At 35.1% G+C, this 14698-nt stretch overlaps 1 protein-coding gene and 1 long non-coding RNA gene across 2 annotated transcripts; both read right to left on the bottom strand.

The window, feature by feature from the left end:
• Positions 1 to 959: 959 nt before the first annotated feature.
• On the bottom strand, positions 960 to 5088 carry LOC104429308. The gene is made up of 3 exons (XR_005550879.1): positions 2917 to 5088; positions 2534 to 2818; positions 960 to 2440 (listed from the first exon to the last, which is right to left on the bottom strand). It is a non-coding gene; the product is annotated as an uncharacterized LOC104429308 (long non-coding RNA).
• A 1721-nt stretch (positions 5089 to 6809) lies between these two features.
• On the bottom strand, positions 6810 to 14184 carry LOC104445320 (disease resistance protein RUN1-like). Its single transcript, XM_018874865.2, has 4 exons — positions 14106 to 14184; positions 11608 to 12702; positions 8362 to 8673; positions 6810 to 8269 (listed from the first exon to the last, which is right to left on the bottom strand). The coding sequence occupies exons 2-4, from the start codon at positions 12583 to 12585 to the stop codon at positions 8186 to 8188; spliced, it is 1374 nt and encodes a 457-aa protein (XP_018730410.2). The 5' UTR covers positions 12586 to 12702; positions 14106 to 14184; the 3' UTR covers positions 6810 to 8185.
• Positions 14185 to 14698: the final 514 nt, after the last annotated feature.

Raw genomic sequence — 14698 nt, 5'->3', positions numbered from 1 at the left:
ATATTTTATCTTATTCTGTCTTAATAGGTTCCTATTTTTATTATGTAGCAGATTTTTTTTTTGTTATAAGTCCAACAAGGCAAATTCCTCAACCAATAAGGAATTATATAAATTGATTTATAGGAACATAAAAAAAAATTAAATTATTTGAGATTGTGTAAATGTGATCCACAATTTAACAATGCTAATTGTTGGAGAATAATCAGCATCATCTTTCTTTTCACATGACCATGTGACATTCCACTTAAATTAATTAATATTGAATTAAACACAAATGCAGTTTTCTTTACATTTCCATGTATACTGTAGAGAGAGAAAGAGAGAGAGAGAACTTTAAGATCTCAGGGTTGTTGCCATTCTCTTTCTTTATTACTAAAATAAAAAGGCAGAATCACCGATTATAGTCAGGAGGACAGGGAGGGATTAATCTAATTAGCAATTAGAATGCTCTAACCAAGATAATGTAAATTATAGGTGGTTCTAAACACTGATTGAACAAGAAGGAAAACATGTTCAATGAACCTTAGCTGGAATGCTTTGTTTAACTATATTTGCTAGGGACATCTCTGCAGTTTGTATCGGATTAGTGGGAATTAGCTTTGGATTAAGCATGTGTAATTTTAAAATTTAAGCCCTACAATTGCACATGAATCTATAGGCTTTCCCTAAAGACAATGCTTTCCTCCATTATTCCCTTTAATTGATTGTAATCGACAGTCCCTAAAAAAGCATATTACCAATGAGGGGTCTATGATATAAACTAATAATTTTCAATGGTAGATATACTATCCCACAACACAACCTTTTCTTGGCCTTATAAGGGATTGCATGTTAGTCTCCATAAACCATTAATTTATATTATAAAGCTTTCAGGTTTGAAATTTTCTGATCCATGAAGTATTAAGTGGAGAGGACGAGAAAAAAGTGTTTAAAAAGTCATATAGAGTGTATATATGATTCAGGGATTCTCTCAAACTCTGGTCTCATTCAATTTTTGGAGAAGTCACTCTTATATAGGCGAAACATCTGCCATAGAATACCAATCATAAACACTATATCAAACTTCCTAATATTAGATTTAATATTTTTAGTCATGACTTATCTTTTCATGTGACAATTTTGGGTGACTATGAGTGGTAATCATGTCATGTCATGTAATCTAACAAAACAATTGCCCCAACTTGTTTAGCAACCTGACCTATCTCGACCTGTTTATATTTAGTTCAATAAGTTTATGACAATAAATTGTCTATGCATTGTTTTTAAGTATTGGTCACAAATTACACCATACAAATACAAGATTTTATGATACCCAGGACTTTGTAACCTTAAGGCTTTAACATTGATGAAGATATGTCGGTCACATTTTGTACTACTTGAAGTTTTTATGTAAAACCAGGACTTAGAGTATTTGTATGGTGTAATTTGTGACCGACACAGCATAACTAATACAGTATGTACAATGTGCATATCTTCATCAATGTTAAAGCCTTAAGCTTACTAAGTGCCGATTTTGTCTATTTGTTATGAAGACATTCGCATTGTACAAATATAGCCTTTCCAAGGAAAACTATGAAGAGGAAGAAGAGGAGCCAGAAGTAGCATTACATTATGAGAGTTCGCATTAGAAATCTAAGGAAGACCATATATATGCTTGGCAAAATTGAGATGGTATTCTGTAGGGCCTAAACCTGCCAACTCCATTGGGAAGTCAAGCCTTTTTGCATCTGACATAGCTAGTCTATCTATCTAGCACAAATGACATCCTCTCCAATTCAAAATCTTTATTTTCATGGACACTTTAACTGGTGTACCCAGAAGAGAAACAAGATGGCAATACAGCAGTATGGTACACTTCCGGTTGGTCTATATGACTGTTGGTTGAGTTAGGGAAAAAATATCCTAAGGCACCAACCTTGTATGAAAGTTGATAGGGATCTATCACGCCTATAACTAAAGTCCCTCTGTTCAGCTGATATCAGTTTGGACTTCTTTATTTGCAACCAAGTCACCTCTAGATTCCCACCGGTATCACCTTCATTCATTCATCGTTTTTTGTAAAACACCAACTCTTTAGTTCGACATTATGTTCTCATTTAGACTTTCAAGCACTTCACCCCTATATTTGTCCAATTCTCCATTGAACGCAAATCGAGCTAGGTTGGCAATTACAAAGGTTCTCTCCAGAAACGGAAGAAGAGCAAATTTGGGAAAACCGAAAGAAGTAAAACGAGATAAGGTCAATGACTCAAAGGATGCACAAAGCCATCGTTGAAGAAACAAACACGCTGAATTAAGAAGAGAACTTTCTCTAATCGAAGCAATTACCAAGGAAGACTGTCCACAGCCTCTGCCAATTGAAGCGATGAAGCACCACCTTCGAGTCCTCCGTGACCATTGCCAGCAAATCCTTCTCCGGATTCCACTTCGCCATCTTCAGCTGCCTATCGGAAATCAAGCAAACTTCAAAAACCAAGTCGGAATAATCAAGTTGACTGCCCATTTGGTTGCAAGAGAACACCGGGAGCTGAACCTGAGAAGCCAGCTTGTCGAACTGAAGCTGAAACGGAAGCACGTGCTGGTCCTTCATCGGTCTCCATAACTAAAAAGCTCTGCGAGCAGCCGAAAATGCAACACCAATACTGAAACAAATCGCAAGGATGCGAGCTAAAAGAGAACTTGTGAAGGGTAGGGCTCCAAACCCAGAGGAAAGCTCGGGGCTAGATAGGGAACGGAGGCTGTTGAAGAGCAGAGATGAAGAATGGAAGAGCGAGAGAGTGAGAAAAGTCCACTTGAGTCCGAGAGTATGCGGAGAAAACTGCAGAAAAGGAAAAAGCGGGAGAGAAAATAAGGAAGAGAGAGAGAGAGACTTGATTACAGGGCAATGTGGAATGACAATATGCAAACAACCTTTACCATTCCAGAGATGCACTGTCAGAATTTGGAGAAGTTCAAGAAACATCGATCTCTGATCCTTTGATGATTTCGATTCCTTTAGAAGTGCCTTGCAAAAGCTGTCTTGGATATTTCAGCATTTATATCAACCAATGGAGTAATAACTGAATCCTGCCAATGAGTCAGATGAAATCAATCCAACGACTAACATTAATGAATTACTAATGATACTCCAAAATTTACGTATCTCTGTTTGTTAAACTTGATATTCTTTTCAAACTCCTTGGATCCCTTGGATCCAATAACGGGACATCTAACATCAACCACATAATCTTTTATCAATTAAGATAGTGTATTCAATTCAAGATGCTTACTTTTAGGGGACATAGTATGATTATTTTCCTTATTATTATGTTCTATTCATGCATTAAAAAATTAATGCAAGACAATTTTCAAATGGCATATAGGATACCGAAAAGTTTTCTTAGGAAACTTGTGGAAATGCTTCTTGTGCTTTTCTTTCTAGCAAGTAAATGAACTAACAAGAGCTTATGCACAATATAATGAATTATTTCACGGTATAGCCGATAATGTCAAAAGACATTCTATATGTTTTGCTTGGCTCATAAGTTTAGGCATTGACAGATGGGTATATCAACTCTACAAACATCAAGATGCATTCTTTGGGATAATTTATCATTAGCCTTGGAGTAGGTGTATCCTGATTCAAACCAAAGGAACATGGATCCATAGTCAGAAAAATTCAAATTGCAATTTTCTTGATTGATCCGAATAATTCGGAATGCTTGTGCTTCTACTTCTGCCCAGTTTACTAGTTCACTCACGAAAACACCACTAGGAGAAGAGCTTGGTCTTGCATTTATCATTTCTAAACTAATACGATTACCTTAATCAGCTCATGCAAACAATTCTATGAGATAAAATGTGTGGAACATAATGGTTGGACAAATTTTATCCCAAGTTAGTAGTTAATGCATACTGAGGGATGCCCTATCAACATGCTTCTTTTGCACCTTAAATTTACTCTTAAGTGTACCTTAGAAACATACAATTATGAATTGCATGGTGTGCATAGAGCAAATTAAAACCTCAAATTAGAACTACCGTCATAAAGCATTTCTCGACCTATACAATGACCTTTTGCATGCTATCAAATAATTGTTTACCTCAATTTTTATTCAATACTTCTAGGATTCCAAAATCAATCAAATGTCAAGAATCTTTATTTTTCAGCATAGGATAAATGATCTTACTTGAAGACTAATGACAAATGATGCGCTTAGAAAGCCATTTAGTCTAATTCTGCTACTGGTATGATATGCGGAATCATTTTGCCAAAACACACATTAATTTCCATGAACATCTCCCTCGGATTCCTTGAATTCAAGTAAGAAAACAATGATGACACTGTCAACCAGGAGATAATAATGACAATATCATAAATCTTGAAAGATAATGCAAGCAAAAATGCAAATGAAAATTAGGTTGTAGATCGCAAAAGAGCGAAGGTAACTTACTTGCTTTATGTGCCTTTGTTAGAAAATATGGATCATTTCCAGTATATTACTCATCCAAGTCGTATGTATAGTTTGATACAAATTCTATTGGTGTGTTGTATGCAAATGGCTTTTTCTTGATAGATCCATGTTTGCAATAATTCTGGAATTGTTTTGAATGACTTGCATCCAATAATACTCAGTTCTTCTAAAAACTCCAACCTATCGAGGCCTTGAATTTCTGCAAGTTATCACAACCTTCAGATCTAATTCTAACTCCCGAAATTTGGAAGGTTTAGCCTTTCAATTGAAATGCAACCTTGGATATATAGCTTTTCTAAAAACTCCAACTCGTCAAGATCTTGAATTTCGGCTAAGTTTTTTGCAACCTCTAGCTTCTAATTCCTTTAGCCTCCCGGGTTTTGAAAGGTCTAGTCTTTCAATTGAAGTGCACCCTTCAATATTTAGTTTTTCCAAAAACTCTAACCAATTGAGGTTTTGAATTTCAACTAAGTTTTCACAACCTCCAACTTGTAAATCCTTTAGATTCCCAGACTTCGGAAGATCTAGCCTTTCAATTGAAGTGCATCCTTGGATATATAGCTTTTCCAAAAACTCCAACCTATTGAGGCTTTGAATTTCGACTAAGTTTTTGCAACCTCCGGCTTCTAATTCCTTCAACCTCCCGTATTTTGCAACCTTGGATATATATAGCTTTTCCAAAAACTCCTACCTATCGAGGTCTTGAATTTTAGCTAAGTTTTCGCAACCTCCAACTTTGAATTCCTTCAGCCTCCTTGATTTTGGGTTCAATTGAAGTGCACCCTTCAATATTTAGCTTCTCTAAAAACTCTAACCTATCAAGGCCTTGAATATTGACTAATTTTTGGCAACCTCCAGCATCTAATTCCTTCAGCCTTCCAGATTTTGGAAGATCTAGCTTTTCAATTGAAGCGCACCCCTCGATATATAGCTTTTCCAAAATCTCCAATCTATCGAGGCCTTGAATTTCGGCTAATTTTTCAACCTCCAGCTTTTAATTCCTTCAATCTCTGGATTTTGGAAGATCTAGCATTTCAATTAAAGTGCACCCTTCGATATATAGCTTTCCCAAAAACTCCAACCTATTGAGGCCTTGAATATGGACTAAGTTTTGGCAACCTCCAGCTTCTAATTCCTTCAGCCTTCCAGATTTTGGAAGATCTAGCTTTTCAATTAAAGCGCACCCATGGATATATAGTCTTTCCAAAAACTCCAAACTATTGAGGCCTCGAATTTCAACTAAGTTTTGGCAGCCTCCAGCTTTAATTCCTTCAACCTCCTGAATTTTGGAAGATCTAGCATTTCAATTAAAGTGCACCCTTCGATATATAGCTTTTCCAAAAAATCTAACCCATCAAGGCCTTGAATATCGACTAATTTTTGGCAACCTCCAGCATCTAATTCCTTCAGCCTTCCAGATTTTGGAAGATCTAGCTTTTCAATTGAAGCGCACCCCTGGATATATAGCTTTTCCAAAATCTCCAATCTATCGAGGCCTTGAATTTCGGCTAATTTTTTGCAACCTCCAGCTTTTAATTCCTTCAATCTCCTGGATTTTGGAAGATCTAGCATTTCAATTAAAGTGCACCCTTCGATATATAGCTTTTCCAAAAACTCTAACCCATCAAGGTCTTGAATATCGGCTAATTTTTGGCAACCTCCAGCATCTAATTCCTTCAGCCTTCCAGATTTTGGAAGATCTAGCTTTTCAATTGAAGCGCACCCCTGGATATATAGCTTTTCCAAAAACTCTAACCTATTGAGGCCTTGAATTTCGACTAAGTTTTTGCAGCCTCCAGCTTCTAATTCCTTCAACCTCTCGGATTTTGGAAGGTCTAACATTTCAATTGAAGTGCACCCTTCAATATCTAGCTTTTCTAAAAACTCTAACCCATCAAGGCCTTGAATATCGGCTAATTTTTGGCAACCTCCAAAGATCTAATTCCTTGACCTTCCAGGATTTTCGAAGATCTAGCTTTTCAATTGAAGCGCACCCCTGGATATATAGCTTTTCCAAAATCTCCAATCTATCAAGGCCTTGAATTTCGGCTAAATTTTTGCAACCTCCAGCTTCTAATTCCTTCAACCTCCCGAATTTTGGAAGGTAAAGCCTTTCAATTGAAGTGCACCCTTCGATATTTAGCTTTTCCAAAAACTCTAACCCATCAAGGCCTTGAATATCGACTAATTTTTGGCAACCTCCAGCATCTAATTCCTTCAGCATTCCAGATTTTGAAAGATCTAGCTTTTCAATTGAAGTGCACCCCTGGATATATAACTTTTCCAAAAACTCCAATCTATCTAGGCCTTGAATTTCAGCTAAGTTTATGCAACCTCCAGTTACTAAAACCTGCAGCCTCTCGGATTTTGGAAGATCTAGACTTTCAATTGAAATGCACCCTGAGATATATAGCTTTTCCAAAAACTCTAACCCATCAAGGCCTTGAATTTCGGCTAAGTTTTCGCAACCTCCAGCATTTAATTCGATCATTCTCTCAGATTTTGGAAGGTCTAACCTTTTAATTGAAGTGCATCCTCGATATATAGCCTTTTAATTGAAGTGCACCCTTTAATATATAGCTTTTCTAAAAACTCTAACCCATCAAGGTCTTGAACTTCGGCTAAGTTTTCACAACCTCTAGCTTCTAATTCCTTCAGCCTCCTGGATTTTGGAATGCCTAGCCTTTCAATTAAAACACACCCTTTGATATTTATCATTTCCAAAAACTCCAACTTATCAAGGTCTTGAATTTTTGCTAATTTCTTACACAATTCAGCCTCTAATATCTTCAAACTCCCAAATTTTGGAAGGAGTAGCCTTTCAATTGAAGTGCACCGAGAGATTTTCAAGCTTTCCAAGAATTTCAACCTACTGAGACCTTGAATTTCAACCAAGTTATTGCAATCACAAACATTCAATATCTTCAAACGGTTGGACATTGGAAGGACCAACCGTACAATTGAATCATAGTGTGCAATGGTCAAGCTTTCCAAATATATCAATTTGTCAAGACCTCGAACTTCAAATAGATTCTTGCAATAGTCAATGGATAAAGTCCTTAGATGGATAGGTTGTGAAACATCCAATATTTCAATAGATTCACAGCGATGGATTTCCAAGATTTCCAACTTGAAGGGACTATTTAGAGATCGTGGAAATTTTGATTCTTCAATGTCCGTTGGTGCTGATGGAAGCTCTTGGATGCACTTCGAGAAATGTGCATCCATGAACTTGTAGTTCCTTGAGTTGGGTTAGGTGGGAAAGTGAAGGCAATTTGCAACTTTGACAAGTGAAGCCCAAATATGTTAAGCTAGAAGGAAGGTCTGGCAGCGATTGGAGCTCCTCGCAGCCAAGAAAATCGAGGCATTGCAAGTAAGAAAGATCACACATGCTTTCGGGCATTTCACCTTTCAGATTTGTACAATCTATAGCTTCTAAATTTCGGAGATTTCTCAAACTCCCAATACCATTGGGTAATTCTTTTATACCACTGAAAGAAATATTTAGAATTTCTAGATTCTGCAATGATCCTATGCTATCTGGTAATGCATGAAGGTTTTGAGTATCTCGTAGAAGGAGTTGCTCCAGTGCTTTGTTAATTTACCTATTTCTGCTGGAAGCTCCATAAGACTCCTACACCAACACAAATTTAAGCGAAGGAGGGCCTCCATGTCTCCAATTGAAGAGTCAATTTGTTGCAGGCTATAACAATGATTGAGGATCAGAACCTCTAAATTTTTGAAAGCTGAGAGGAAATGCGTATTTTCCAAGGAATGACAATGCGTAAGGTCGAGAAATTTGAGCTTCTTGCCATCTGGTAAAGAAAAATGATTGTCAAGGGGTTAGCCTAGAGTGATTATGATTAAAAAAAAAGCATGAAAGGAAAAAAAAAAGAACTGTTCTTACCATGAAGGAACTCCATCCTTTCCATTTCTCATTTATCATGCTCTGTGACAATTCGAGTACACGTAATTCCTTTGCATGAAAATTGTTTACTTCAAAATTCATGGGACATTTTTGCCATCTAAGCCATATTAACCCCTCAATTGAGTCCTTAAAATCTCCACTGAGACGTGCCCCCTCCACTTGAAGGAATCTTAGACTCTTCAAATTCTTGAATTGTTTTTCTACGTAAATGTTGCCATCTTGCTCAGGTGTTTTGCCAGAGCCTTCTACGTTGCTTTCACTTAGGATGACCGCCTCAATCTTTTCTGTTCCCTATAAGCAAGAATCAACATTCATTAGTACTATATCCCACTAAAGTAATATAATATTATTTGTTCATATTGCTGTTGACATGCTTTAATATATTCAAGAGACTAGCAATGTGAAGACATCATTTTTTTTAACATCAATACATAGTATTGACATTTTGAGATTAGGCCATAGACATTTGGATCTTAAAAAGAATTATGATGTAATGGCTTATAAAGTAAAGACTTTACGACTTGCTACCATACTAGTTAGGACATGCGTGTAATGCACAGAATTTAATCAAATTGCATTGTGCAAAATCATAAGTTGATTTGATCAATTTTTAATAGAAATATATATATTTTCTCTCTATAAATTTCGTAATAATTTCATGTATATTACTCGACTATGCTACTTATGCGATTAATAAAAAATAACATATACTCTTATTTTCCATTGGAGTAATAACTAATTATAAGAAACTGAATATTGCGATAGCAGTTATATTAATATACTACGTACTTATTATTTTACTAATAGTAATTGAAATATTGTTAATTAATTATTTTACCAATTATATTTAAATATGAAAATAATATTAGTTATATTAATATTCTCTACAACTTATTATATTATCATTAATTTTTAGTTTAACTATAGATTACAATTTTATTTAATCATAATCATAAATAACTGAGATACTCAAGTATAATATATATATAACAAACAGCCCCTAATAACTTCGATGTATATTAAAAGAAATAATTGCTGAAAGTGCAAAGCATTTCGAAATGTGAAAGTTGAAGCTATTCTTGGCTAACCCCCCCCTCCCCTTTCCTTTTTCCCCACTAGAGAGAATAGTAATATCTCATCCATTTTTGAACAAAATGAAGAAATAATTGCTTCATCAGAATAGATTGGAAATAGAAAATGTGTCGCCAGATTTCACCAAAAATAAAAATAAAAATAAAAATAAAACACTTATGCATTACAAGTCAAGATGTAATAAAAAAAAGTTCGTGGATTTCATCATGTCTGTTTCAAATTTTGCTAATGTATTCATGTATGTTCATAGGTGGACGGCATAATAGTTTGGCAAGGAATCAGATCTCAACATCTTAAAGGAATCCAAGAGAAGAATAACTAAAAAATAAATAAATAAATAAAATCTTCAACAGAAGTAATCTATTCACGTCACTCATTTCCCCCATAAACTTCTCTCTCAAATATCAAGATACCCTATCTATCTTCAAAATTTCTGTGTGGTGTGTAACGTTTTTCGCTTCAAAAATTCGATAGCTATAGTTTGGCCACATCTGAAAATAAGCCCAACCTTTTGTACTTGGAACAAAAGTAGCAAAACCTTTCAAACGTCCATAAAGCCAAACTTTTGGCATTTACGACAAAACTAAAATAACTTTTCAAAGTTAATAAAAATAGCCCAACTATTTAACTATAGAACAAAGCCGACACCTATTACAAATTTCATCCATTATCATCGTTAAATTGCCATGAATACCCTACACTACTCACTGTGATAATGTATTCATCAAGCCATGCTCTAAGTAACACTGATACTAACACACAATATGCAACACGACTTTTCAATACGTCGTTTCTCAAAAGCTAAGAATTCCGATGCTTTGGAACTTATTGTATATTAAATGTATATTTTTATATATAATAAATTATGATTTTTATGATTATTTGAATCAAATTAATTTGATTCAAATTCACAAATAATAAATAGTAAAAAGTCTAGAATAAATTTACACTAAAAACATTAATCGACCATTTATTAATATTATTCATTGTTTTAACCTAACAAATTCAACTATATTCCAATAATTCATAAAATTTGAATAAAAAACAAGCAATTCATATTTTTGACTCGTGTTTCAGACGTGCCAGAAGAGAAGAGAAAAAAACTTAAGGGGATGAATTGTATCATGGGAAGTAAGAGTCAAAAGAGAAAAGAAGACTAGATTTTTTTTATTTCCCCTTTTATTTTTTTATTTTTTTCATTTTCATATATATACATTTTGACCCATTATTTACTAAAAAATTTTAAAATTGACCTCGCATGTCGGAATCACATGCCGAAGCAAAATTCCGAGTATTAGGAAAGTTGACCAGGTTTGGATTTTTCAACACGTGTTAACCGAGCGTCGAAGAGTGTCTAAGAATGTCGAACACGTGTTGAAATGTTTGACATAACACAAAAGCTCTCGGAGAGTGTAGGTACTTTCTAGGTCATGTCAACTCACACCAAAAACGATGTTGTGTTTTATTTTATAATCTTGTTGATAAACTTTTCTTACAGAATTTCTGGCTTTTTGTTATATAAAAAAAGAAAAAAGAAGAATACATTTGTGGTCATGATTAACGAGCTATACAGGATGATGCGGGTGGATTTAAAGTGACAATACGCAGAATTGATGGTGGGTGTCATTTTTGTCCCATGAGTGAAAGGATGAGTTTGAAAGGTAAAGTTATTTCCGTCCTATATGCAAGGATGGGTACCCTTTTAGTTGCAAAATTAAGTCATGCCATTTTATTTGTACATAAAATATAGAGCATGTTCATTTTTCTTTTGGTTGGTTTAGTTTATTAATTCATTTAGTACGAAAGACATAATAAATAGACATTGGCTTTGAATTCGTAAATATATGAATTGGCTCGTGAGATTATACATCGGTCGCACATTGAGATTGCAAATAAGTGGTAGTCTTTTTAAGATAAATCTCAGATAACTCTACAATGGTTACTAAGAGAGAGCAACCTTCCTACTTTCTAATCACATCAAGGACACATTCAAGGCCAATGATGTTAGAAGGTTCTCTATTCACTAGAGCAAGCATTAAGCAATGGACCAACAATATTACTCTAACGGTAGACATGGACCAAGAGAGCAAAAGAATGAAACGAATGCCAAGAGCAAAAGAATAAAACGATTACCTTATTTTCCTTTAGCACTTTCTGGACTTCCTCGGAGTCCCATAACCTACTACGGTTTTGAGGCTCCCGTTGGTTTTCCTCTCGAACTATTTCTCTACCAAGATCTCTTAGTTGGTTATGCATTAGGAGCTCATGATCATCTCCAATTTGTATTAATGACATGAGTTTCAATGCTTCAATTCCCTCCTCAGGGAAAAAGCCACAGGCATCCCACATATAAGATGCGATTCTCTTGTCAATACCAATGAAAAAGCAAGCGATATCCAAAAATATTTGTTTTTGCTCATTATCTAATACTTCATAACTTATTTTTAACTTTTCTTGGACATCCATACGAGGGACTTTTTTTAACTTCTTTATTGTATCTCTCCATTGTATTAACCCTTTTCCACACAATAATGAACCAAAAACCTCAAGGGACAAGGGAAGCCCTCCAGCGATGGAGACAACTTCTTGAGTTAGATCCTCATATTCCTTTGGAGGAGATTCCATTCGAAACGCATGTTTGCTGAACAGAACTAATGATTGATTATTATCCATTTCCTTGTGTTCATAGTCATAGTCCACCCCAACTTCTTCAAGAATCCTCTTGTTTCTAGTGGTAATAATGATTCTACTTCCCAAAGAAAACAAATCACGATTACCAATCAAATGCCTCAACTGAATGACATTATCCACATCATCAAGTAGAATGAGGACCTTTTTACCTTTAAACTTGGAGGCCATGAACTTAGTCCCTTCATCCTCATTATGAACTTCATTTTCTCGCTTCAATATATCATAGATTAACCGATTCTGTAAATAATGTATGCCATTACGCTTCCATGATTCCCTTATATCAACAATGAAGCTACGATGCTCAAATCGATTGGAGAGCTTGTTGTAGATGGTTTTGGCAAGAGTAGTCTTACCAATGCCTCCCATTCCATAGATACCAACAAATAGGGTGGCATGAGATTTATTATCCACAAATTCCATAACCGTCTTCACATGACTATCAATTCCAACCAAATTCTCGGAAATAACCAATTTAAACTCTTTCTTCAGTTCACTCAACACTTTTGGACAATCGAATTCACCAACTTGGCTTCATACCTATCAAATGTGACAAGAGTTGAAATATGTGACCACAGTAATCCTAAATTGTTTATCTGTTGAGAACACAGAGTATATAAATCTGGGGATAAACAGAAAAACTTTAAGAATCTTTTTTGTCATACCTCCATGTATATGCTAAGACTAAAGTGGGAAATGCCGGTGTTTGCTTCACATGGCGTGCCCCATCCAACTATTACTCCAACATAGTTTATTAAGCCAGAAGAAACTTGAGGGTATGCTTATGAATCTTATATATTGGATATATCATGGATTTGAATAATATTTTAAATTTGTTATTAGTTAACGATATTACGGGATGATGCATACGTGACTTTGAAAATTTTCTAGAGTGTTTGAATAAGTAAAAACCCAATAAGCCAGCCCATTACGAGAGTCAGCCATCAATCAGTAGATATCACAACTTTCGACGCAAGAGGATTTCAGGCCCTTTAATTCTAATCTAAAAAGTCATACAGTGTGATATTGTGAACTACCTAAATGCAATTGAGGAGATTTCTTCTTGTTTGTGCAATCTACAAGCTTGCAAGTTTCTACTCAGGTTGTGAATTTAGCATCATTCTATATTGGTGTTCTTACCTGTTTTTTTGCCTCTAGGGATGATTACAAGTTGTACTTTATTTTCCTTTGGAGGCCTTACGTTCTATGATTTCAATTGATCTAATATTGATTTTATAGGAAAGTAGAAGAATAATTTTTACCCAAAATAAGAACTTTGCTTCAATATATGCATATGCATAAGAAATTACTTTTTGAAGATGGGAAATTCATTGAAAATAATATAAGAAAAATAATTCTTTTTTTCTTTTTCTTTTTCTTTCATCATATCTAACCATTGAAACTTTCTGTTGTAAAATAACTACAATAGCAACTAATCAACAATATTAATGATTTAATAAATGCTACTTGGGAAGATAAAGAATTATGGCTTGGACAGTCACCGCGCACGGTATATGATGTTATGAGCAATAAATAAAAATCACTAACAAGTTGTACTATTAATCTCAAATAAATATGTAATTAGAAAAGTAATCACAAAGATTAATGGAGCGTAAACTATGACGTGATATAAAAATGGCACAATTTACAAGATTTTTGTATATATGAGTAAAAATTCATTCAAAACTTCTTATTATATAGGAGAATGGGATCATAATAATAGAATCTATTATTAGATTGGTCAACATCATTAAAGCAGTAATCTAAAAAAAAAAGAATAACTTGCAGAACTCATGCATCGCTGAATCTTATTGCCATCAAGATCTTACTGTTTTTATATAAAAAAACAGAGGACAAAGATGAAGCAGGGGAGAATCAAAACAACCAGTAAACAGCCACACATATTAAAAGAAAGTAGAGAATGTTTTGGTGAAAACTTTTACCCTTTGGCTTCGTATCCTTTCAAGGTGCCGACTTCAAGGAGTGATTTCTTCCATTTCTCCAAAATCGTTCGGTCGAAACACTTCTCACGCTCACGGAATTCGTCTCCAAATTTCCCTTTTGATATTTCACTTCAGCTGGTTTAACTTTATAGAATATAGGCAACACTATTTGCCTGTTATTGGTCTTGCCCTCCATTATTTGGACCAGTTCATCGAGGCACCAACGGCTTGTTCCATAACTCACAGAGAGAATAGGGATCAGGATCTTACTATTCGTGATGGCCGTCATAAGCTCTGGTCCGATGTCCTCGCCATGGCGGAGCTCGTCATCATCTCTGAAAACATTAATTCCTGCGTTGAGGAGCCCATTGTAGAGATGATCGGTGAAGCCTTCTCGAGTATCTGGGCCTCTGAAACTCAAAAACACCTCATAGCAATTTCCAGTTGGCGCAGTCAACGAACTAGATCCATCGAAATTAGTTTTTGTAGGAGACAAACTTGATACATCATTACTAGTTTCCATCGAAGACAAACTAGATCTACCGGAATTAGTTTCTGTTGGAGACGAACTAGATGCACCGTTAATAGCTTTT

Source organism: Eucalyptus grandis, chromosome 5, assembly GCF_016545825.1.
Source record: "Eucalyptus grandis isolate ANBG69807.140 chromosome 5, ASM1654582v1, whole genome shotgun sequence".
In the NCBI taxonomy this organism is placed as follows: Eukaryota; Viridiplantae; Streptophyta; class Magnoliopsida; order Myrtales; family Myrtaceae; genus Eucalyptus; species Eucalyptus grandis.
Note: the sequence above shows the minus strand (reverse complement) of the source record. Positions and strands in the feature narration are given on the sequence as shown.